This window comes from Somniosus microcephalus, chromosome 2, assembly GCF_052327205.1.
Source record: "Somniosus microcephalus isolate GS21.2 chromosome 2, FLI_Smic_1.0, whole genome shotgun sequence".
Taxonomy (NCBI): Eukaryota; Metazoa; Chordata; class Chondrichthyes; order Squaliformes; family Somniosidae; genus Somniosus; species Somniosus microcephalus.
Window position 1 is genome coordinate 286,257,721 of NC_140988.1, and position 25,614 is coordinate 286,283,334.

Consider the following 25,614-nt stretch of genomic DNA (forward strand, 5'->3'; position numbering starts at 1 on the left):
CTGTCAAGTCTCTTAAGAATTTTATATGTTTCAATGAGATCACCTCTCATTCTTCTAAACTCTGGGGAATATAGGCCTAGTCTACTCAATCTCTCCTCATAGGACAATCCCCTCATCCCAGGAATCAGTCTGGTGAACCTTTGTTGCACTCCCTCTAAAGCAAGTATATCCTTCTTTAGGTAAGGAGACCAAAACTGTGCACAATACTCCAGGTGTGGTCTCACCAATGCCCTATATAATTGTAGTAAGACTTCTTTACTCTTATACTCTAATTTGCTTCCCTAATTGCTTGCTGTCCCTGCCTCACACTTCTCCACAATATTGGCCCAGAAATTCGGGTCTCCACGGGTGAGTATACATGGGGTACTCACCTGTAGGCCCAATGGAAGTGCCGGTTTCCTGCATGCACTGCGCATGCGCGGGAAACCGGCACTTCCGTTCCCCTGAAAGCAGGGGTTCAGAGGTCGAACGCGTGCGCGGGAGAGGCTGCGCGTACGCATCGAACTTCGTTTTTCTTTACAGGTTTTCCCGGGAGGGTAAGCCTGCAGAATTTAGAAATGTAAAAAGCAGGCGTAAGGCCTGCTTTTTACAAGGTAACTGGTGAATTAATTAAAATTAAAACATTTTTTCCACAGGTTTATTATTTTTAAATACTTTAAAGCAAGGTAAGTTTATTTTTAGCCCCGTTAGAAAATAGTTACTTTTTTCAAAAATTTAAATTATTGTTTAAAATAGTTATTTCATTTAATTTATAGTTTATTTAAAAAATGTGATTTAAAAAAAAAATTATTTGAAGATTTAGTGATGTTTTGTAAGAAGAAAGGGCCCGTAGTATTTCTGACAGCACTTCCGGTCAGACTTATGAATGGAGCATTCCCTGCTCCGATTGGCTCTCCATGGCCCACGTGATCCCAGGGGAGGCTTCGAACTAACTGCACCCCTGGGATACGCAAGCACTGCGCGCCGGCAGCTGGACCATGCCCTGGATCGGAATTCCACGGGGTCCCACAGCTCAACGGCCAGCGCGCTAGGTAAGTGCAGATCGGGGGCTTGCACCTGCAGGAAGCCCCTGACCCGAATTTCTGGGCCATTATATTCCATCTACCATGTCCTTACCCAATCACTTAACCTGTCTAAATCCCTTTGCAGTCTCCTTGTGTCCTCCTCACAGCTTACTTTTTCTACCTAACTTTGTATCGTCAGCAAACTTGGATACATTGCATTCGGTTGCGGTTGTAATGCAAATCTATCCTTATCAGTCTAACCTCAATGTCACGGACGCTAAGCATTGGCCAGAAAATAATGCGATTATCAATCCTTAGGGGGTGAAATTGGGTATCAATTGAGTATCTAACTTTTTAAAAATTTGGTTTTCTTGCTCCAAGAGGTGGAGTGCTAAATCAAGCACTCCACTTCCCTTTTGGAGCGTGATCGGCAGCGGGCGGGGCGCTGAGTTCTGCAGTGCTGCACATTGGGCCGTGCAGCGCTGCTGTGTTGGAAGGCTCCTTCCCTCCCTTAAAGGGAAGGGCCATCACTGCAGGCTCTGCAAAAGAAAGGGCACCTACCTGGACCACCAAGGGAGCAGCGAACCCGTGCGATCTGCCCGGCACTCACTCAAAGTGCTGGGCTGATGGGTTGCCGGCAGGAACCTGCAAAAAAAAAGGGATCAACTAAGGCAAGTTTTTTTTTACTTACCTCGGCCACCTCGCCTTTAAGCATCGCCCCCGAAGCGGCCGGTCGCCTGATGCACGTCCCCTGAAGCTGCCGTTGTTTTCGCTCGGCATTGCTTCAGGGGGTGGAAATGAATTTCGGGTCCAGGGCGCTACCGGGGCGATGCGTGGCCGGATGGTGTCACGATCTCCGGCCGCAGGTGGGCGTGGCAATAAGGATTACCGCCACCGCAATCCGGCAGATGAATTTTGCGGGCAGCAATAACATTGCCGCGCCCGGGCGATAAGACCTTAGTGCACCGTTATCGCCCCCTGGAGGCAATAACAGGAGGCACTAAGGCACTGAATTTCTAGCCCTTAGACTATCCTGTCAGCAACAAACTTTTTATAGGAAGCCTTGCTGTCATAAATGACACTACCAAAATGACATTAAGATAACATTCTTTACATCACTTTGCTTTTTCTGCTTTTCTGTTTGGTTTCTGTGCTTTCATTCTTGTCCTCTTCTTTCAGCATTTCCTCTAGTTCGTAGATCTGGAAATCTGCATTTGTGAGAAGCAGAGCTTTCTTGCAACTTGATCCAGTGATCTGCTCTCTTTTAATGGCTTGACCATTACTTCTTGGTTGCGGCGTTGTATTAAGGAGAGAGCCACTACACAATTCGATTGGAAAAACTGTGTGTGTAAAAAAAGTTGAATGTTTTACTTACTACTGGTGCAGACAACATCAAAACCCAGGAAGATTTATCCAAATAAGTGGTCAGCGATACGTACAATGCAAAGGGTTGATTTTACAGGCCTTGGTGTCCAGCGACAGTCCATTTTGCAGCGGTAAAGGTGCAGGCCTGCAGAGGTATTCGTATCTCCTGCACTGCTTTCAACTGTCAAGCCCAGTCATGGGGCGGGCCGACACCAAGGGTTTCCCTTGGACAGGAAATCGTGGTACTCCTGGGCCTGGACAGTCAGGAGACCAGGAAAATTATCCTCTTTATGTTTAATGCACCTACCACTAAGGAATGATTCAGCAAAAGCTGCTGATTAAAGTATCAAGTTTTCTGCTAAGAAACTATTCACTTATCAACTGACTAAACACTATTCCCATGTCTAGAGAAAAGCTGCAGAATATTTTTATTTCTCTTGGGATGTGGACAATCCTGGTAACACAGTGTTTATTTGAGGGCATTGAGTCAACTACATATTGTGGGATTGGAGTCACATGTACTCCAGACCAGGTAGGGATGGCAGAGTCCCTTCCCTGAAGGACATTATTGAACCAGTTAGGTTTTTACAACAATCTGGAACTTTCATGGTAATTTTCTGGTCCTAGCCCACAAATTACCAGATTTAATCAATGCAGTTTCACAATTTGCCATGGTGGGATTTGAACTCACATGTGGGTTGCTAGTCCAGTACCATAACCACTAGGCGGTGCCACCCATTAATTAAAAGAATGTCATCTTTAGTTAATGGATGGAGTACACCTGAATTTCTGACACACACTCCTAACACATGAAGACAAAAATTTACCCCAGCTGTTGATTGCCATTGTTACTTTTTAATGCAATGTGGATCCATAGCGGCCAAGCATTGATCAGAACTGATGAAAAGGTACAGAAGATTTTTTCCTTCTCCAGTTTTCTCACCTGCTCTCCTGAAGGCACTGACTCATGCTGCAATTTGGTTTGGTGGGTGATAGCAGCCATCTGGTACTTCACCCCATTGGTTGATGTCAAGACCCAGGAATAACTCAACAATGCTCAGAAAAAAGGGAGTTAATCTACTCCAGCAAATCATCAAGATTTCATTAGAGCAACCATGTTAGCTTCAAATTTCACAGCTTCCCTATCCCAGGTTACTATTTTGATGTGCTTCCAACCTCTTTTAGTTTGCAATTTTATAGCTTTCAGCTTCATCCTTTATTACCCATTTTGGGACAGGATTCCCTCTGCCTCTCCATCTCCCTCTCCTGCTTGAAGGCCCTCCTTAAAACTCACCTCTTTGACCAAGCTTTTGGTCGCCCTTCCTAATTTTGTATGTTAAATGCAAATTGTGTTGTTGGATATATAATTTCTTTCACCGTGTCATGTTGTTAAGGATCAGTCAGGTTGGGTCCTGCATATACATAGGTGGATTTAACTCCACATATATGCCATCCAATTTACTTTCTAACTTCAGTAGATAGAATGGGAGCAGCTCAAATAAATGGGCAAGGCTATATACAACATAATTTCAAGGACATGAACATATTCTTTTAGAAGGGACACGTTTCATCTGTGGAAAAATCAGGGCATTTGAGACATTTATACAATATGCAGGTTATGTAATTAACAATGTGTAATTAAGAGGGAAGCGTTGCATGTATATATATCTTGTACACAGTTGTACTTTTCATTAAGATTATTTGCACAATGTTCTTTTCATTTACTTTGTTCCATTTTCTTCATTTCCTGGTAAATCCTTCTGTTCTTCTCAGGGTAGGTCACTTCACATAGTACTAATTTATAGATGGCTTTGTTGTTAGTGGTCATCAGCAGAAACATAATTGTGGAAAGGCAGAAAGGCCAAGTGCATGCAGGTAATCCGACCTAGAAAACAACCCAAAATGAAACAGTTACACGGCAACATCAGTTCTGCTTCAAAAAAAAACTGCTGAGGTAAGTGAGGCTGGATTGATACTGAATGCTTTGGTTGGAGACATCCTCCTGGAGGGGACCTAACATCTCAGCAGTTTAGTGTATTTGGTAGTCTTCAAATTTATACTGCCATTTTTGCATTGATGTGCACATGAAACCGGTTTGTATCAACAGTACAAATGGCAGTATAAATGCAGCTTAACAAACAGTGAAACTGCAAAGCTAATATTTATTCATTCCATTAAGGGCTATAGGGAATTTGGGAATTTTTGTTAGTTTGTGCTCTTATTTTGTACAATGCAGATATAACATACTTCTACTCAAAATGACTTAGAAGTGCTTTTGTTTTTTTCCTCTTATGTCAAAGAAAATAATGTTCATGACACCATGATTTCCTACTCTGGTGGATAAAGTTACTGAGTGAAGTCACTGTGGAAAGGGAGCTCTGTGTATGTGTCCAAGCAATGCTGTCTTTGTTACGGTTGTGAATTGGCAATATAACCAGGGACTATCCAGTATCTGTACCATAACTGCAACCATTAACATGGACATATATGTAAAATGAGGCTACCATTGTATTACCACTTGCACATTAATGTGAAGTGGTTCTGGATGTGGATTAACGTGATTGCAATGGTTTAACTTTGGAGTCAGCTTATCCATTGGATCTCCTTTCAATTTTGTTTTATACTTTATGAAATCTTTCTATAAACTTTCTGGAACCTTATTATTAGTTGGAAGCCCATACTTCCTTCCAACATCAAAAATTACCCACCTTGGGAACAAAGTTTTGTAGATGTGTCCAAGCACTGATCTCAGTGTAATCTGCAGTGAGGTGCAACTCGTAGTGCAAGTTGGGTTTGTCAGCTATTTCTCACATATAAATATAATAAAAACCGCACTGCCCCACATACCATAGTCACATTCTCCCTCCCACCCTGGAACTGTATATCACTTGAACCGTGAGCGCACAAGAACATTCTTGATCACTGGACTGTGTGCACATAGGACTCTTGTACCTTAACCTTAACTTATAACTTATATAACTTATAACTCATTTGTACATTGCACACTGCATTTTAACTTATACTTATTTATATATAAATATATATATTATACTTATACTACCATATACTTACATTACTATTACTTCCAGTGGTAATAGAGGCTTTTTGCAATATTCATCATATCCTGCAACTTGGACTGTCATTGCTATACTTATTTGCTTATTTGCTTATTGTTTCTATATTTATACTTGTTTTTACTTTTGCTTTTTATATTTATACTTATATTGTGGGACTGAGTGGGGAGTAAGCATTCCATTGTACCAGTTACATATGGCAATAAAATAATCTTGAATCTTGAATATAAATAATTGGAAAATTGTGGGCAGCGCAAGCTTGCATTTCCAATATTGCTGCCGGAGGATGAAGCTACCCGCCATCAGACAAACTCGTAAAATTCTACCTTATATGGTCTGTGTATCTATGATATAACAGATTCTATGTTGTCAATGCCACTTCTTTCTCCCTGCTATACTTTGCCTTGTTGCACACTAATAAGTTTGTACAATTCTAGTTTGGTCTATAAAGTCATAGTGCAATGCAACGGTAGCACAGCATTAAAGTCTCCATAAACTTGAGCCTGTATCCTAACTCGCACCAACTCCAATTCACTCATAACCTCTCTGCTCGCTGATTTACATTGGCTCCCGGTTGACCAATGCCTCAGATTTAAAATTCTAATCCTTGTGTTTAAATCCGTCCATATGCCTCGCCGTTCCCTATCTCTGTAAGCTCCTCCAGCCCTACACCGCCAACCCCCCCACCCACACCGGAGGACTCTGCGTTCCTTCAATTCTGGCCTCTTGTGTATCCTCGACTTCCTTTGCCCGATCATTGTTGGCCATGCTGTCTAGGCCCTAAGCTCTGGAATTCTCTTCCTAAATCTCTTCGCCTCTCTCTCTTCCCTTTAAATCCTATCTCTTTGAACAAGTTTTTGGTCACCTGTTCTAATGTCTCCTTCTTTAATATGGTATCAATTTATTTGTCTTATTATGCTCCTGTGAAACATCTGGGATGGTTTACTTTGTTAAAGGCGCTATATAAATGCAAGTAAACCTTTAATAATGCAGAATTGGGCAAGCTATGTAACAGTTGCAGGGTGCTCAGTATACAGACTGCTAAAACTAATGATAAAAATATCAACCGTTCCTGTGAGAAACTCGTGCATGCAGCTCATTCTACAGATTCTGATCCACTAGACAAAAACTCTTCTGATCATGTCTAGCCCAAGACACCACACTTATTTCAAAGCTGCATTTCCTAACTGCCAGAAAGATTCTTACTTTAGACCAGAACTATAGTAGACATCGACAGTGCTATCAAGCGGCACTTACTCACCACTAACCTGCTCACTGATGCCCAGTTTGGGTTCCACCAAGACCACACGGCTCCCGACTTCATTACAACCTTGGTCCAAACATGGACAAAGGAGCTGAATTCCAGAGGTGAGGTGAGAGTGACTGCCCTTGACATCAAGGCAGCATTTGACCAAGTGTGGCATCAAGGGGCCCTAGTAAAACTGAAGTCAATGGGAATCAGGGGGAAAACCCTCCACTGGCTGGAGTCATACCTAGCACAAAGGAAGATGGTTGTGGTGGTTGAAGGTCAATCATCACAGCCCCAGGACATCGCTGCAGGAGTTCCTCAGGGCAGTGTCCTCGGCCCAACCATCTTCAGCTGCTTCATCAATGACCTTCCCTCCAACATAAGGTCAGAAATGGGGATGTTCGCTGGTGACTGCAGTGTTCAGCACCATTCACAACTCCTCAGATAATGAAGTAGTCCATGCCCACATGCAACAAGGCCTGGATGACGTTCAGGAGGAGGATGCAGAGAACCTCCAGCATGATTTGGACAGGTTGGGTGATTAGGCAGATGCAGTATAATGTGGATAAATGCGAGGTTATCCACTTTGGTGGCAAAAACAAGATGGTAGATTATTATCTGAACGGCAATAGATTGGGAAAAGGGGAAGTGCAACGAGACCTGGGTGTCCGTGTGCACCAGTCACTGAAGGTAAGCATGCAGGTACAGCAGGCGGTTAAGAAGGCAAATGGTATGTTGACCTTCATAGCGAGAGGATTTGAGTACAGGAGCAAGGATGTCTTGCTGCAGTTGTACAGGGCCTTGGTGAGACCACACATTGAGTATTGTGTGCAGTTTTGGTCACCTTATCTGAGGAAGGATGTTCTTGCCATGGAGGGAGTGCAGCGAAGATTCACCAGACTGATATCTGGGATGGCAGGAATGACGTATGAAGAGAGATTGGGTCGATTAGGCTTATATTCGCTAGAGTTTAGAGGAATGAGAAGGGATCTCATTGAAACTTATAAAATTCTAACAGGACTAGACAGACTAGATGCAGGAAGGATGTTCCCGATGGTGGGGGAGTCCAGAACCAGAGGTCACAGTCTAAGGATAAGGGGTAAGCCATTTAGGAGGAGGAATTTCTTCACCCAGAGAGTGGTGAACCTGTGGAATTCTCTACCACAGAAGGCAGTTGAGGCCAATTCATTAAATATATTCAAGAAGGAGTTAGATATATTTCTTAAGGCTAAAGGGATCAAGGGATATGGGGAGAAAGCAGGGACAGGGTACTGAATTTGGATGATCAGCCATGATCTCATTAAATGGTGGAGCAGGCTCGAGGGGCCGAATGGCCTACTCCTGCTCCTATCTTCTATGTTTCTATGTTTCAGGCTTGGGCTGATATGTGGCAGGTAACATTCACGCCACGGAAGTGCCAGGTAATGACTATCTCCAACAAGTGAGAGTCTTAACCACCGCCACTTGACATTCAATGGAATTACCATTGCCGAATCCCCCATTATCAACATCATGGGGGTCACCATTAACCAGAAACTTAACTGGACCAGCCACATAAATACTGTGGCAACAAGAGCAGGTCAGAGGCTAGGTATTCTGCGGCAAGTGTCTCACCTCCTGACTTCCCAAAGCCTTTCCACCATCTACATGGCACAAGTAAGGAGTATGATGGAATACTCTCCATTTGCTTGGATGAGTGCAGCTCCAACAACACTCAAGAAGCTCGACACCATCCAGGACAAAGCAGCCCGCTTGATTGGCACCCCATCCACCACCTTAAACATTCACTCCCTCCACCACCGGCGTACCGTGGCTGCAGTGTGTACCATCTACAAGATGCACCGCAGCAACTCGCCAAGGCTTCTTCGGCAGCACCTCCCAAACCCGCGACCACTTCCACCTAGAAGGACAAGGGCAGCAGGCGCATGGGAACACCACCACCTCCAAGTTCCCCTCCAAGTCACATACCATCCTGACTTGGAAGTATATTGCCGATCCTTCATTGTCGCTGAGTCAAAATCTGGGAACTCCCTACCTAACAGCACTGTGGGAGTACCTTCACCACATGGACTGCAGCGGTTCAAGAACGCGGCTCACCACCACCTTCTCAAGGGCAATTAGGGATGGACAATAAAGGCTGGCCTTGCTAGCGATGCCCAGAGTCCATAAACAAATAAAAAAAACGTAATTTGGGTCTGGTAAAGTCTTGAAAGTTTGCAGCTTTGATAAGACATAGTGTAGTTAGGATTGTTAAATCTCAACAAGTCATTCATTTGTTGGGACTTTAATGATCTGGAATCTGTATGCAGGAAGGGAAGGGGCAACAGCCAGGGCTACTGTCTCTTCTAACTGCTCCTCATTCTTCCAAGAAACTTGAGAAAAAGCTTGAAAAATTTGAGAGCTGAGAAACACTTTCAGAAAATACTCAGAGAATCATAGAATCGTAGAATGATACCGCACAGAAGGAGGTCATTTGGCCATCGTGTCTGTGCTGGCACTTTGAAAAAGCTATCCAATGAGTCCCACTCCCCTGCTCTTTCCCCATAGCCCTGCTATTTTTTCCACTTCAAGTATTTATCCAATTCCCTTTTTAAAGTTATTATTGCATTTGCTTCCATCACCCTTTCAGTTAGCACATTCCAGATCATAACAACTCGCTGCGTAAAAAAAATTCTTCTCATTTCCCCCTAGATTTTTTGATAATTTATCTTAAATCTGTGTCCTCTGGTTCCCAACCCTTTTGTCAGTAAAAACAGTTTCTCTTTATGTACTCTATCAAAACCCCATATAATTTTGAGAGCTTGGACCTGTGGGAGAGCAGCAGCGCGACCGGCGGCACTTAAAACCGGCGGGTTCAGCAGAGGCGAGGTCAGAGAGCTTGGACCTGTGGGAGAGTAGCAGCGCGACCGGCGGCACTTAAAACCGGCGGGTTCAGCAGAGGCGAGGTCAGAGAGCTTGGACCTGTGGGAGAGCAGCAGCGCGACCGGCGGCACTTAAAACCGGCGGGTTCAGCAGAGGCGAGGTCAGAGAGCTTGGACCTGTGGGAGAGCAGCAGCGCGACCGGCGGCACTTAAAACCGGCGCGAAGACCGAGGCGGGACCAAATCAACAGCAGAGGAGAGAGGTAAAAAGTAATCAGAGTGTGACGTCACCAGGGAGCAGGTAAGTGATTGGTTGGCGAGTATTTCTCTTTTTTAAACTTAAACTCTGTAGTTTATAGTTACTAGGGTCTTTTCTGGTGTAGCAGGGACTGTTGGTAGACTATACAAGTGCCTTAGAGATATTTTTAATTGGTGATAGTAAATTAATTTAAATTAAGTAAAGGGAAGGTCATGCCAGGTGAGCCCAGCCCCGTGATATGCTCCTCTTGCTCTATGTGGGAATTCAGGGACACTGCCGGTGCCCCTGATGACCACGTGTGCCAGAGATGCATCCATCTGCAGCTACTAGCAAACCGCATTGAGGCGCTGGAGCTGCGGGTGGATGGGTTGTTGAGCATTCACGATGCTGAGAGGTTCGTGGATAACACGTTTAGTGAGTTGGTCACACCGCAGGGAAGGGCTGCACAGGAAGATAGGAAATGGGTGACCACCAGGAGGAGCAATAGAAGCAGGCAGGTAGTGCAGGAGACCCCTGTGACCATTCCCCTCTCAAACAGGTATGCCGCTTTGGATACTGTTGAGGGGGATGACTCACCAGGGGAAGGCAGCAGCAGCCAACTTCCTGGCACTGGGGGTGCTCCTGCTGCCCAGGAAGGGGGGAAAAAGAGTGGGAGAGCAATAGTGGTAGGGGATTCTATAGTAAGGGGAACAGATAGGCGTTTCTGTGGCCGTAGACGTGAATCCAGGATGGTTTGTTGCCTCCCTGGTGCCAGGGTCAAGGATATCACTGAGCGGCTGCAGGGCATTCTGGAGGGGGAGGGTGAACAGCCAGAGGTCGTGGTCCACATTGGTACCAACGACATAGGTAAAAAGAGGGATGAGGTCCTGCAGCAAGAATTTAGGGAGCTAGGTGAAGGATTAAAGAGCAGGACCTCAAAGGTTGTAATCTCTGGATTACTCCCAGTGCCACGTGCTAGTGAGTATAGGAATGGGAAGATAGAACAGATGAATGCGTGGCTAAAGGGATGGTGCAGGAGGGAGGGCTTTAGTTTCCTGGATCACTGGGTCTGCTTCTGGGAAAGGTGGGACTTGTACAAGTCGGACGGTTTACACCTGAACCAGAGGGGAACCAATATCCTTGCGGGGAGGTTTGCTAGCACTGCTGGGGGGGGTTTAAACTAACTTGGCAGGGGGATGGGGTACAGAGTGGAGCTATAGCAGGGGGTGATTTACAGCCAAATACAGAGAAAAAAACAAGGCAGAGCAAATATGCGAAGGCAAAAGGGAATATGGCAGGGCTGGAAGGCATTTATTTTAATGCAAGGAGTCTTGCAAATAAGGTGGACGAACTGAAGTTGTTGTTGAACACATGGGAGTACGATATTGTTGCTATCACGGAGACATGGTTGAGGGAGGGTCAGGACTGGCAGCTCAATATTCCGGGGTATAGAATCTTCAGGCGAGACAGAGGGGGGTGTAAAAGGGGAGGGGGTGTTGCAATATTAATTAAGGAGTCAATTACTGCTGTAAGGAGGGATGATATATTAGCGGGTTCCTCTAATGAGGCCATATGGGTAGAACTTAAAAACAAAAAGGGGGCAAGCACTTTGCTGGGAGTGTACTATAGGCCCCCAAACAGTCAGGGGGAGATAGAGGAACAGATATGTAGGCAAATCTCAGAAAAGTGCAAAAATAATAGGGTAATAATAGTGGGGGATTTCAACTTCCCCAATATAAATTGGGATAGTCAGAGTGTGAAAGGCTTAGAGGGTGCAGAATTCTTAAAGTGCATCCAGGAGAGCTTTTTGAGCCAACATGTAGAAAGTCCTACAAGAGAGGGGGCGATACTGGACCTAATTCTGGGGAATGTAGCCGGGCAAGTGGTGGAAGTGTCAGTAGGAGAGCATTTTGGCGATAGTGACCATAATTCGGTGAGATTTAAGGTGGTCATGGAAAAAGACAAAGACGGCCCGGAAATAAGGGTTCTAAATTGGGGAAAGGCCGATTTTAATATGATAAGGCAGGATCTGGCCAAAGTGGACTGGGAGCAGCTACTTATAGGAAAATCCACATCAAGACAGTGGGAGACTTTCAGAAGGGAAATAGAGAGAGTACAACGCCAACATGTTCCTGTAAAGGTCAAGGGTGGGACCAACAAGCAAAGGGAACCTTGGATGACAAGGGATATACAAAAATGCATTAGAAATAAAAGGGGGGCTTTTGACAGTTACAAAAGACTAAAGACGGAAGAAGCCCTAGAGGAGTATAAAAAGTGCAGGGGCATACTTAAAAAAGAAATTAGGAGGGCGAGGAGGGGCCATGAAATAACACTGGCGAGCAAAATAAAGGAAAATCCTAAGATGTTTTATAAGTATATTAAGGGCAAGAGGATAACCAGGGAAAGGGTAGGGCCCATTAGGGACCAAAGTGGCAATCTGTGTGTAGAGCCAGATGATGTAGGTGGGGCTTTAAATGAATTTTTTGCATCTGTGTTCACTATGGAGAGAGACGATGCAGACATAGAAATCGGGCAAGGGGACTGTGACATACTTGAACATATTAGCATCGAGAGGGAGGAGGTGCTAGCGGTTTTAGCAGGCCAAAAAGTGGATAAATCCCCAGGCCCGGACGAGATGTATCCCAGGCTGCTGTGGGAGGCAAAGGAGGAGATTGCAGGGTCTCTGACACAAATTTTCAGAACCTCTCTGGCCACAGGGGATGTACCAGAGGACTGGAGAACAGCTAATGTAGTACCATTATACAAGAAGGGTAGCAGGGATAAACCAGGGAATTACAGGCCAGTGAGCCTAACATCTGTGGTAGGGAAATTATTGGAAAAAATTCTGAGGGACAAAATTAGTCTCCACTTGGAGAGGCAAGGATTAATCGGGGATAGTCAGCATGGTTTTGTCAAGGGTAAATCATGTCTGACAAATCTGATTGAATTTTTCGAGGGGGTGACTAGGGGGGTGGATGAGGGAAATGCTGTGGATGTGGTTTACATGGACTTCAGTAAAGCTTTTGACAAAGTCCCGCATAGGAGACTGGTCAAGAAGGTAAGAGCCCATGGGATCCAGGGTGCCATGGCGCGTTGGATCCTAAACTGGCTGAGTGGCAGGAGGCAGAGGGTGATGGTCGAAGGATGCTTTTGTGACTGGAAGCCTGTGTCCAGTGGGGTACCTCAGGGATCGGTGCTGGGTCCCTTGTTGTTTGTGATCTACATAAATGATTTGGATGAGAATGTAAAAGGTATGATCAGTAAGTTCGCAGATGACACGAAAATTGGTGGGGTGGTAAATTGCGAGGAGGAAAGCCTCAGGCTACAGGACGATATAAACGGGTTGGTCAGATGGGCGGAAAAGTGGCAAATGGAATTTAACCCTGAAAAGTGCGAGGTGATGCATTTTGGACGGACAAATAAGGCAAGGGAATACACAATGAGTGGTAGGACCCTAGGAAGTACAGAGGGTCAGAGGGACCTTGGTGTACATGTACATAGATCTCTGAAGGCAGCGGAACAGGTAGATAAGGTGGTTAAAAAGGCATATGGGATACTTGCCTTCATTAGCCGAGGCATAGAATATAAGAGCAGGGAGGTTATGATGGAGCTGTACAAAACGCTGGTGAGGCCACAGCTGGAGTACTGTGTGCAGTTCTGGTCGCCTCACTATAGGAAGGATGTGATTGCTTTGGAGAGGGTGCAGAGAAGATTCACCAGGATGTTACCTGGGATGGAGCGCCTCAGCTATGAAGAAAGACTAAACAGGCTGGGGTTGTTTTCCTTGGAGCAAAGAAGGCTGAGGGGGGACCTGATTGAGGTGTACAAAATGATGAGGGGCATAGATAGGGTAGATAAAGAGGAACTTTTTCCCTTAGTAGGGGGGTCAATAACAAGGGGGCATAGATTCAGGGTAAGGGGCAGGAGATTTAGAGGGGATTTGAGGGGGAACTTTTTCACCCAGAGGGTGGTTGGAATCTGGAACTCACTGCCTGAAAGGGTGGTAGAGGCAGGAACCCTCACAACATTCAAGAAGCATTTGGATGAGCACTTGAAATGCCATTGCATACAAGGCTATGGACCAAATGCTGGAAAATGGGATTAGACAGGACAGGGGTGGATGGGCGGCGCGGACACGATGGGCCGAAGGGCCTCTTTCTGTGCTGTAAAACTCTATGGGCTAGATTTTTAGTTGCTTGCGGCAGCATTAGCGCCTTAAGAGAAGTGATTTTCGGGCGCTATTCATGTAGCGCCCGGGCGCAGCGCAATTTGCGCCCCGCCCCAAATTAAGTTGCCCGTTAGCGCCGGCGCAAAGTTTAGCGGCCGCCCGGATGCGCGCGCAGAAAATGACGTCACATCCTCGTGCAACGCCCTTTGGCCGCCCCGAATCCAAACATCAGTCGGACCGCCCCATTGTGCGGCTGGCGTCCAGAGCGTTTGTAAAATGGAACGCAACACAACCTGGGGAGCGCAAATTAAAGGGCACTCCTCCTGCACTATAAACGGCAGTCTGCATGTGTTGTGTGGAAGGATCCAGTGTGTTGTTGTGTGTTGTTGTGAACGGTGTATTTATATTTTCCTCCTCCTCCTCCTCCTCCTCCTCCTCAAAAAACACATGCACCCTTCCCCTTTAAGAGCTCACTGGCACCAGAGTGTCTGCCGTGCGCTGCGCCCGAGCTCGGGTGCTGCGCTCTGCACCGCCGGCTTAGCGCCTAAAGATAGTAGTGGAACGCCTCTTTTAGCGCTCCACCAACCTCTTAGGGCGAAGCCACTGAATTTCCGGCAACGGGGCGCTACTTTGGGGCGGGCGCTAACTTCGGGCGGGCGCTAAGGTTAGCGCCCCAAAACTGTCTATACTGAAAATCTAGCCCTTTGACTCTATGACCTCTATTAAATCTTCCCTTAACTTTCTCTGCTCTAAGGAGAACAATCCCAGCTTCTCTAGTCTCTCCACATAACTGAAGTCCCTCATCCCTGTACGTTAGCAAAATACTGCAGATGCTGGAAATCCGAAATAACAACAGAAAATGCTGGCAAAACTCAGCAGGCCAGGCAACATCCGTGGAGAGAAAGTAGAGTCAACGTTTCGGGTGAAAACCCCTTTGTCAAGACTAAAGAAGCACAGGAAATGAAATGGATTTAGAGGCCAGGCTGGGAGAGAACAAAAGAGAAGAAGAGACATTAAGAGGTATTCAAAATGAGACGAGATGGTGATAGGACTAGTGGAGACAAAAGACGGCTCTAGATTAGATGTGAAATGCACCGGCAGGGTGGGAGACAGCTGCCATGTGGGAGAGAGAGAAAAAAAAGAAAGTGGGGGGGGGGGGGGGAAAGGGCCAAAATAAAGGTGTGGATAAAAAATATAAGTGAAAATGTAATAAGGGCCGAGGTTATGATCTGAAATTGTTGAATTCGATATTGAGTCCGGAAGGCTGTAAAGTGCCTAATCGGAAGATGAGGTGCTGTTCCTCGCGTTTATGGTGAGCTTCCGTGGAACAATGCAAGAGGCCGCAGATGGTGAGGTCCGAGTGGGAATGGGGCGGTGAATTAAAATGACAGGCGACCAGAAGCTCGGGTCACCCTTACGGACTGAACAGAGGTGTTCCGCAAAGCCGTCACCCAATCTGCGTTTGGTCTCCCCAATGTAGAGGAGACCGCATCGTGAGCAGCGAATACAGTATACTAGATTGCAAGAAGTACAAGTAAATCGCTGTTTCACCTGGAAGGGGTGTTTGGGGCCCTGGACAGTGGGAAGGGGGGAGGTATAAGGGCAGGTGTTGCATCTCCTGCACTTGTAACACCTGCCCTTATAACTCCCCCCTTCCCACTGTCCAGGGCCCCAAACACCCCTTCCAAGTGAAACAGCGATTTACTTGTACTTCTCGCAATCTAGTATACTGTATTCGCTGCTCACAATGCGGTCTCCTCTACATTGGGGAGACCAAACGCAGATTGGGTGACGGCTTTGCGGAACACCTCCGTTCAGTCCGTAAGGATGACCCCGAGCTTCCGGTTGCCTGTCATTTTAATTCACCGCCCCATTCCCACTCAGACCTCACCATCCTTGGCCTCTTGCATTGTTCCATGGAAGCTCACCGTAAACGCGAGGAACAGCACCTCATCTTCCGATTAGGCACTTTACAGCCTTCCGGACTCAATATCGAGTTCAACAATTTCAGATCATAACCTCGGCCCCTATTACATTTTTACTTATATTTTTTATCCACACCTTTATTTTGGCCTTCCCCCCCCCACCTTTCTTTTTTCTCTCTCTCTCCCACATGGCAGCTGTCTCCCACCCTGCCAGCGCATTTCACATCTAATCTAGAGCCGTCTTTTGTCTCCACTAGTCCTATCACCATCTCGTCTCGTTTTGAATACGTCTCTTCTCTTTTGTTCTCTCCCAGCCTGGCCTCTTAATCCATTTCATTTCCTGTGCTTCTTTAGTCTTGACAAAGGGGTTTTCACCCGAAACGTTGACCCTATTTTCTCTCCACGGATGTTGCCTGGCCTGCTGAGTTTTTCCAGCATTTTCTGTTATTCCCTCATCCCTGTTACTATTCTAGAAAATCTGCACCCTCTCCAAAGCCGTGACATCCTTCCTAAAGTGTGGTACTCAGAATTGGATACAATACTCTAGCTGATGTCTAACCAGGTTTAGCAGAACTTCCTTGCTTTTGTACTCTAAGCCTTTATTTATAAAGCCAAGGCTCCCATATGATTTTTCTTAAAAGCCTTATCAATCTGTCTTGCTACCTTCAAAAATTTGTATATGTGAAATCCCAGATCTCTCTTTTCCTGCACCCCCTTTAAAATGGTACCATTTTAATTTATATTGCCTCTCCTAATTTTTCCTTCCAAAATGCATCACTTAACACTTCTCTTCATCAAATTTCATCTGCCATGTGTCTGCCATTTCATCAATCTGTCTATGTCCTCCTGAAATCTGCTACTCATTTTCATTTCCAAGCTTTGTGTCATCTACAAATTTTCAAACAACCATTCACCACTACTCTCTGCTTTCTGTCTCTTAGCCAATTTCGTATCCATGCTGCCACTGCCCCTTTAATCTCATAGGCTTATATTTTGCTAACAAGTCTATTATGTGGTACTTTAATAAACACCTTCTGAAAGTTCATATACACATCAACTGCACTACCTTCATGAACCATCTCTGTTATTTAATTGAAAAACTCAATCAAATTTGTTATACACGATTTGCAGTTAAAAATTCCATGTTGGTTGTCATTTATTAGCCCTTGTTCTTCCAAGTGACAATTAATTTCGTCCCGGATTATGGTCTGTCGATATTTCCTCACCACTGATGTTAGGCTGACTGGCCTATAGTTACCTGATTTATCTCTCTCCCCTTTTTTCAATATGGGGGTAACATTTGCAATTTTCCAGTCCTCTGTCACCGCTCCCATATCCAAGGAGGGTTGAAAGATTGTGGTCAAAGCTTCTACTATTTCCCTCGGCAACCTAGGATGCAACCTATTTGGAATGGGTGACTTTTCTACTTGGAGCCATTTAAGTACCTCCTATTTCTAGCCTATCCAATTTCTCTATCCCCTCCTCCTTTACTGTGATATTGGCAGCATCCACTTCTTCAGTAAAGGCAGATGCAAAGTACTCATTTAGTACCTCAGCCATGCCCTCTGCCTCCATAATAATATTTTCTTTTTGGTCCCTAATCGGTCCACCCTTCCTTTGACTATCCATTACTCTATATATGTTTATAAAAGACTTTAGTGTTCAATTTAATGTTACCTGCTAATATTTTCTCATACATTCTCTTTGCTCCTCTTATTTCCTTTTTCATTCCTCCATTGCGCTTTCTGTATTCTACTTGGACTCTGCTACAAGCACCTTTTATGGCCATCACCTCCCATAATAATCAAAGTCCTGTGCTCTCCATGTAACCACTGAACATCTTTGATCTGCAACCAACATATACTGGACAAACTTGCATGGGAAATATAAGAGTTCCAGATCCTTTGAGACAGGTCAGTCTGTGCATATTTGAATTTGAATGTTCAAATGGGGCACAATTCTATCAGGAGGCATAATTTGGCATGGAACCCAGATCCACTGGGCTTCCACCTCATGGAAGAAATATTAAGCAAGTACACTTCAGGGGATTGAGCGCTTTTTCGGCCTGTCCCATAATGTAATTGGGCAACTTTGTCTGTGGGCATTCCCAGTCCTGTGGTGGGCCTAAAGTGGAGCTTTAAGATTTGAGGTGACTGGTAATCAATCCCAGTAGGAATGATTGTCCTCTCCAAGTGGCCCCTAACTGGAGCATTCAAAAATGTGTGCAGTTTTTTCTTCAGCCTGAATTCCGCCTCCCCAGCAGTGTCGGTGCCCCTGTTGCGCTACTACATGCACCGGCTCCAAATATTTAAATGAGCGCGGTCCCTGGATTTGGGATGGGGTTAATGGCTGGTCACAGCAGTGGGTGGAAGTCCTTTCCAAATACATTGTGGGATTTCTACCCTATGGCTCTCGTCTGTTATGCACTTCATCACGTTCTTTAATTTACACTTTAATCAGGATGGCAGAGCAATTACAAATAGTGATTTCATCTTTCACACTTGTTTTATTTGCTTTTCTGTGAGTATAGCTTACTCTGGCAGCGCACTGCTTAACGTCGTTTATAAAATTCCTTGATGTACTATTTCAACAAAATCGTTAACCTGTTTATTTTAAATGGAGTAATGACTATATTGAAATAGAGCACAAAAGAATGATATTAACCAGTAGACTACAAGAGAAAATGATTCCCTTGACAAGTATACTCATTTCACACATTCTAACATCAGCATCTTGAACAGGGTAATAATTGAACTAAATATGCATGGTACATTAATATACTATCTTGCTTGAAGAGCAAGTCATGTATCTGTTAATAAAAACATAGATAGAGTCAGAGGGCCAGAAATTCAGTGGGCTTTGCGCCCAGTTACCGCCCAAAGAGGGCTTCTGCGCAAGTGTAAGAGGGTGCGCTGATATTCAGCGCTGCGGTAATGGCGGCGGTAGCCGGTAGCGCTGCGCCGACACCGATGACGTCATCGGTGTGCGCAGTGCCCCGGTTCCGCCCCGCTTCCGGCCCAAATCCCATATTTAGTTGCAGCCGCCTCTTCTGCAGCGGCCGCAAACAGCGATTGAAAAACGGGGCCGTACTGCTGCGCTACTGGGGCGCTTTAAGGTGGAGGTGCGGCCAGCCGCTTTTCCGGCGGCCGCCTGCCCGCACCTCCTTCCCCGGCCTCCTCCACCCCCCCCCGCGGCATTGCCGGCTGCTTTCTGTGAGCCCGGCACTTCTGCTTGGTGCCGGGCTCATTTGCCGGCACAATCCAGCGGCGATCTCGCTGTTGCAGGCACCTCCACCTTAAGAGAAGGAGGAGGCCTGCAGTACTGCAGCATGCCGTACTGCATCAGGTGGCGCAGCGGCACTTAGAGCGCTGAAATTCAGTTTCAGCGCCCCAAGCGGGGGCGGGCACACCCTGGAATAACGGCTGGTTCCGACTTGGGGCGCAAAAGCCGAATATCTGACGGGCGCACCTGGCTCCGCGCGCAGCGCTAACTTTTGGGCGTTAGCCTGATGGCGGGCCTTAACTGAATTTCTAGGCCATAGAGTTACATAGCACGGATAGAGGCCCTTCGGCCCATCGTGTCCGCGCCGGCCATCAAGCCCTGTCTAATCTAATCCCATATTCCAGCATTTGGTCCGTAGCCTTGTATGCTATGGCATTTCAAGTGCTCATCCAAATGCTTCTTAAATGTTGTGAGGGTTCCAGCCTCCACAACCCTTTCAGGCAGTGAGTTCCAGACTCCAACCACCCTCTGGGTGAAAAAGTTCTTTCTCAAATCCCCTCTAAACCTCCCGCCCTTTACCTTGAATCTATGCCCCCTAGTTATTGACCCTTCTACTAAGGGAAAAAGCTCCTTAGTGTCCATCCTATCTATGCCCCTCATAATTTTGTGCACCTCAATCATGTCCCCCCTCAGCCTCCTCTGCTCCAAGGAAAACAAACCCAATCTGCCCAGTCTCTCTTCATAGCTGAAGCGCTCCAGCCCTGGTAACATCCTGGTGAATCTCCTCTGCACCCTCTCCAAAGCTATCACATCCTTCCTGTAGTGTGGCGACCAGAACTGCACACAGTATTCCAGCTGTGGCCTAACCAGTGTTTTATACAGCTCCATCATAACCTCCTTGCTCTTATATTCTATGCCTCGGCTAATGAAGGCAAGTATCCCATATGCCTTTTTTACCACCTTATCCACCTGTTCCGCCGCCTTCAGGGATCTGTGTACTTGCACACCCAGATCCCTCTGACCCTCCGTCTTGCCTAGGGTCTTACCATTCATTGTGTATTCCCTTGCCTTGTTAGTCCCCCCAAAGTGCATCACCTCGCACTTTTCCGGGTTAAATTCCATTTGCCACTGTTCCGCCTATCTGACCAACCCATGTATATCGTCCTGCAGACTGAGACTACCCTCCTCGCTATTTACCACCCTACCAATTTTTGTATCATCCGCGAACTTACTGATCATACCTTTTACATTCATATCCAAGTCATTTATGTAGACCACAAACAGCAAGGGACCCAGCACCGATCCCTGTGGTACCCCACTGGCCACAGGCTTCCAGTCACAAAAACAACCTTCGACCATCACCCTCTGCCTTCTGCCACTAAGCCAGTTTTGTATCCAATGTGCCAAGGCACCCTGGATTCCACGGGCTCTTACCTTCTTGACCAGTCTCCCGTGCGGGACTTTATCGAAGGCCTTACTGAAATCCATGTATACCACATCCACTGCGTTACCCTCATCCACACACCTAGTCACTCCCTCAAAAAATTCAATCAAATTAGTCAGACACGATCTTCCCTTGACAAAGCCATGTTGACTATCCCTGATTAATCCTTGCCTCTCCAAGTGGAGACTAATTTTGTCCCTCAGAATTTTTTCCAATAATTTTCCTACCACTGATGTTAGGCTCACTGGCCTGTAGTTCCCCAGTTTTTCCCTACTCCCCTTCTTGAATAATGGTACTACATTAGCGGTTCTCCAGTCCTCTGGCACATCCCCTGTGGCCAGAGAGGTTCTGAATATATGTGTTAGAGCCCCCGCAATCTCTTCCTTTGCCTCACACAGCAGCCTGGGATACATTTCGTCCGGGCCTGGGGATTTATCCATTTTTAGGCCTGCTAAAACCGCCAATACCTCCTCCCTCTCGATGTTAATATGTTCGAGCATATCACAGTCCCCCCGCCCTATTTCTATGTCTACATCGTCCCTCTCCATAGTGAAAACAGATGCAAAAAATTCATTTAGAACCCCTCCTACATCTTCCGGTTCCACACACAGATTGCCACTTTTGTCCCTAATGGGCCCTATTTTTTCCCTAGTTATCCTCTTACCCTTAATATACTTATAAAACATCTTAGGATTTTCCTTTATTTTGCTCGCCAGTGTTATTTCATGGCCCCTCCTTGATCTCCTAAGTTCTTTTTTAAGTATCCCCCTGCACTTTTTGTACTCCTCTAGGGCTTCCTCCGTCTTTAGCCTTTTGTATCTGCCAAAAGCCCTCCTTTTTTTTCTAATCCATTCTCGTATATCCCCTGACATCCAAGGTTCCCTGTGGTTTATGGAACCACCCTTGACCTTTACGGGAACATGTTGCCATTGTATGATCTCAAACTCCCTTCTGAAAGCCTCCCATTGCTCCGATGCGGATTTTCCTACAAGTAGCTGATCCCAGTCCATTTTGGCCAGATCCTGCCTTATCCTATTAAAATCGGCCTTCCCCCAATTTAGAACCTTTATTTCCGGCCCATCCCTGTCCTTTTCCATGACCACCTTAAATCTCACCATATTATGGTCACTGTCACCAAAGTGCTCACCTACTAGCACTTCTTCCACTTGGCCGGCCACATTCCCTAGAATTAGGTCCAGTACCGCCCCCTCTCTTGTAGGACCTTCTACAAGCTGGCTCAAAAAGCTCTCCTGGATGAACTTTAAGAATTTTACACCCTCTGTGCCTTTCACACTCTGACTATCCCAGTTAATATTGGGGAAGTTGAAATCCCCCATTATTATTACCCTATTATTTGCACATTTCTCTGAGATTTGCCTACATATCTGTTCCTCTATCTCCCCCTGACTGTTTGGAGGCCTATAGTACACTCCCAGCAAAGTGCTTGCCCCCTTTTTGTTTTTAAGCTCCACTCATATGGCCTCATTAGAGGAACCTGCTAATATGTCATCCCTCCTTACTGCAGTAATTGACTCCTTAATTAATATTGCGACACCCCCTCCTCTTATACCTCCCCCTCTGTCTCACCTGAAGATTCTGTACCCCGGAATATTGAGCTGCCAGTCTTGCCCCTCCCTCATCCATGTCTCCGTGATAGCAACAATATCATACTCCCATGTGTTTATCAACACCTTCAGTTCATCCACCTTATTTGAAAGACTCCTTGCATTAAAATAGGTGCCATCCAGCCTTGCCCTTGTATATTTGCCCTGTCTACCATGCTGACTTGTTTTTTTCTCTATAATTGGCAGCACATCACCCCCTATTTCAGCTCCCCTCTGTATCCCATCCCCCTGCCAAGTTAGTTTAAACCCCCCCCAACAGTGCTAGCAAACCTCCCCGCAAGGATATTTGTCCCGCTCTGGTTCAGGTGCAACCCGTCTGACTTGTACAAGTCCCACCTTTCCCAGAAGCAGGCCCAATGATCCAGGAAACTAAAACCCTCCCTCCTGCACCAACTCTTTAGCCACGCATTCATCTGTTCTATCCTCCTATTCCTATACTCACTAGCACGTGGCACTGGGAGTAATCCAGAGATTACAACCTTTGAGGTCCTGTTCTTTAATCTGCTACCTAACTCCCTAAATTCTTGATGCAGGACCTCATCCCCCTTCCTACCTATGTCATTGGTCCCAATGAAGATGATCCAATTTCAGCAGCAATCAATCTTATTTTTTAAAAAAGCTCTGAAAGTTGTGGTCACTGAAAATATTAGATAAGTGCTGAAGTGAATTAAAAAGTTAGCAAACAAAAGAGAAGGCAATTTGATCCTTTGCTCTTGTCCCAGTGGGTCGCACTTTCACTTCTGAGTCAGATAGTTGTGGGTTCAAGTTCCATCCCAGAGACTTGAGCACATAATCTCGGCTGGTACTTCAGTGCAGTACTGAGCGAGTGCTGCACTGAGGTGTCACCTTTCAGATGCGATGTTAAACCAAAGCACCTCTGTCCTCTCAGGTGGATGTAAAAGATCTCATGGCACTCTTCAAAGAAGAGCATGGACGTTTTCCTGGTGTCCTGGCCAACATTTATCCCTTAACCAACACCACTAAAACAGATTATCTGGTCAATTATCTCGTTCCTGTTCATGGGATCTCGTTGTGCACAAATTGGTTGCTGCGTTTTTTACATTACAACATTGACTAAATTTCAAAAGTACTGCATTGGCTGTGAAGTGCTTTGCTATATTCTGAGGTCATGAAAGGCGCTATATAAATGCAAGTTTGTTTTTTCTCTTTTTTTCTGTAACTAAAACCTGTGCATTTAGTAAAATTGTGATTAATTCCAGACTAAGCATATGCAAAACGCTACTTTCATTTTAAAAGTAAATGCATCTAAATTTTGACAATTAATGGTCGTGACTTACCACAGACATTATGTTCATGAGTGCCTCTCCTAAGTAAGCGCAGAAAAGTGCTATGGGGGAAGATAGAAAACTATTTAGTAAACGTGAGAAACATTGGTTAGTTTTTTATATAATTAAATTACGATAAATGTTTATCTACTGCCATTAGTCTTTAGGTTGAAACATATTGCGATCTTATCTTTAAGGAAAAGGAAAATTGAGGGTCAGGGTGAGGGTTAACCAAAGGCATAATCGGAGAGTTAGATTTTGAAGAGGTTTTGAAAGCATGGAAGCAGGGACACAATGACTGAAACACAAGCCTCCGATGGTGGAGCAACACTTGAGGGTTAAGTAGTAATTTGGAGTCAAAGGAATAAAAGATGTGACTGGGGACATACTGCTGGAGAAAATTTCCCAAATACGGTTAGGGAAAGCTTTGGAGGGCTTTGAAGACAAAGATGGGGATCGTCAAGCTGATTCACAGGGGTAAGAGGAACCAGTGGAGCTGGGCAAGGATGGGGTGATGCGTGTGCGAGACTTCGTATGTGAGAGGACTTGGGCCACAGAGTTCTAAATCAGCTGGAGTTTGTGAAGTGTGGCCGCAGAGTGCCCAAAAAGGAGAGCATTAGATAAATTAATCCTCTAAGAAATAAGGACCTGGATGAATATTTCAGCACTGGGGAGGTGAGGTAGGTGTGTAATATTCTGAAGGTGGAAGAAGATGGTTCTGCCGATGGAGCTGATCTGGGGTAGAAAGCTCAGCTCATGTTTGAAGGCAATATCAGTGAACTTAGCTCAGCCTGAGTGAGCAGCCAGTGAGGTAAATGGTGTCAACGGCAGAAGCATGCTGACATTGGTGGGGACTGAACAGCTTGGCCGCAGTTTTGCTGATGCTGAGCTGTATGATGTTATGACTCATCCTGCACATTGGGCACGATCTTGCCAGCCCTGGGGAGGCGGGTTTAGAGGCGGGACTGCTGGGAAAATGGCAGAATCTGGGGGTGGGTGCCCATCCTGCCCCCAACCCGCCTCCGTGCCATCTTCCCAGGAGGTGGGTAGCCGACCCGCGCCGGATCCCGTCTCCTGGAGACGGGAAGGGGATTACAGCCACTTAACTGCCTGTTAACAGGCAGATAAGAGGATTATCCCCATTTTATTCCCGAAGGCTGTGAACTCCACCAGGGTCAGCGAGGCGAGCAGTGGGTCTGTGGGGGTCAGAGGGGTGCAAAAGTGCGCTGTGAAGGTAAGTGATGGGTGCAAGTGTGGAGAGGTAAGTGTGTGAGGTGAGTGGAAAGTGATAGAAAATGTTTACTTATCTTTGTTTCTTCCTGCAGGCTTCAAACATTGGGGATGCGGAGAGTCTCGCATCTCACCAGCGGAGATGATAGATGGCTGCTGCATTCTCCAATGCAACAACCATCTAATTTCTGCTCACAAAAGAGGTTTGATCAGTCTTGAATACAAGAACTCATCAAACAACATAGAATGTCAGTGTTTGACAGCTTCACAGAGCTGTGAAATGATGACAGTTCATCTTTGACAGATGAAACGTTTTACGCTGACGTTCCCTGTAACCGGCTTCCCCTTCCTGCTAAGCCCGCTGGGCGGGTTGAACAAGGTCAATCAAGGGAAAATAGCGTGGGTTGGCCAGAAATCGATGGAGGCGGGGCTAAAACCCGACAAGTGGGAGTCCCGCCTCCAAAAGCTCCCCATTGGCAAAATCCAGCCCATTATGTTGGTCAAGCAGTCAGACAGCACAGCTCTGGATTCAAAGGTGCTGATGGACAGGTCGATAGGTAGTTGGATGCTGTCATTGTACATGTGGTAATTGAGCCGGTGCTTGTCAATGATGTTGCTGAGGGGCAGCATGTAGATGATGAATATGAGGGCATCAAGGAGGGATGCACCAAAGTTGACTGTACAAGCATGTGAGGAAAAATAGTTTGAGGACATGTTGGCCGTGAAATTCGGCTCCGAAGCGCCCAGTGTTCCGGCGCTTTGGGTGCCGTTTTGTGTCCAAAATGGCGTCCGCGTCACGTGCACACACTTCTGGTGCAGGCCGCGCCGGACACCATTTCGGTGAGGTCATTAGCGCGGGTGCTGGGAGCGGCACTGGAAGTACGCAGAGTAGACAGATTGTAGCGTCAGTCAGCGTGTAATGCT

The 25,614-nt window shown here is 46.0% G+C and overlaps 1 protein-coding gene across 1 annotated transcript in view; it reads right to left on the reverse strand.

Annotated features, from left to right (window-relative positions):
* Positions 1-3,204: 3,204 nt before the first annotated feature.
* Positions 3,205-25,614, reverse strand: part of LOC147123442 (urea transporter 2-like) — a 138,611-nt gene continuing 116,201 nt past the window's right edge. The window contains exons 8-9 of the mRNA XM_085973149.1: positions 23,473-23,522; positions 3,205-4,254 (exon numbers count right to left, since the gene is read on the reverse strand). Of these exons, the coding sequence (XP_085829275.1) occupies positions 4,087-4,254; positions 23,473-23,522 (218 nt within the window). The 3' untranslated portion in view covers positions 3,205-4,086. The remainder of the gene's footprint in view (positions 4,255-23,472; positions 23,523-25,614) is intronic.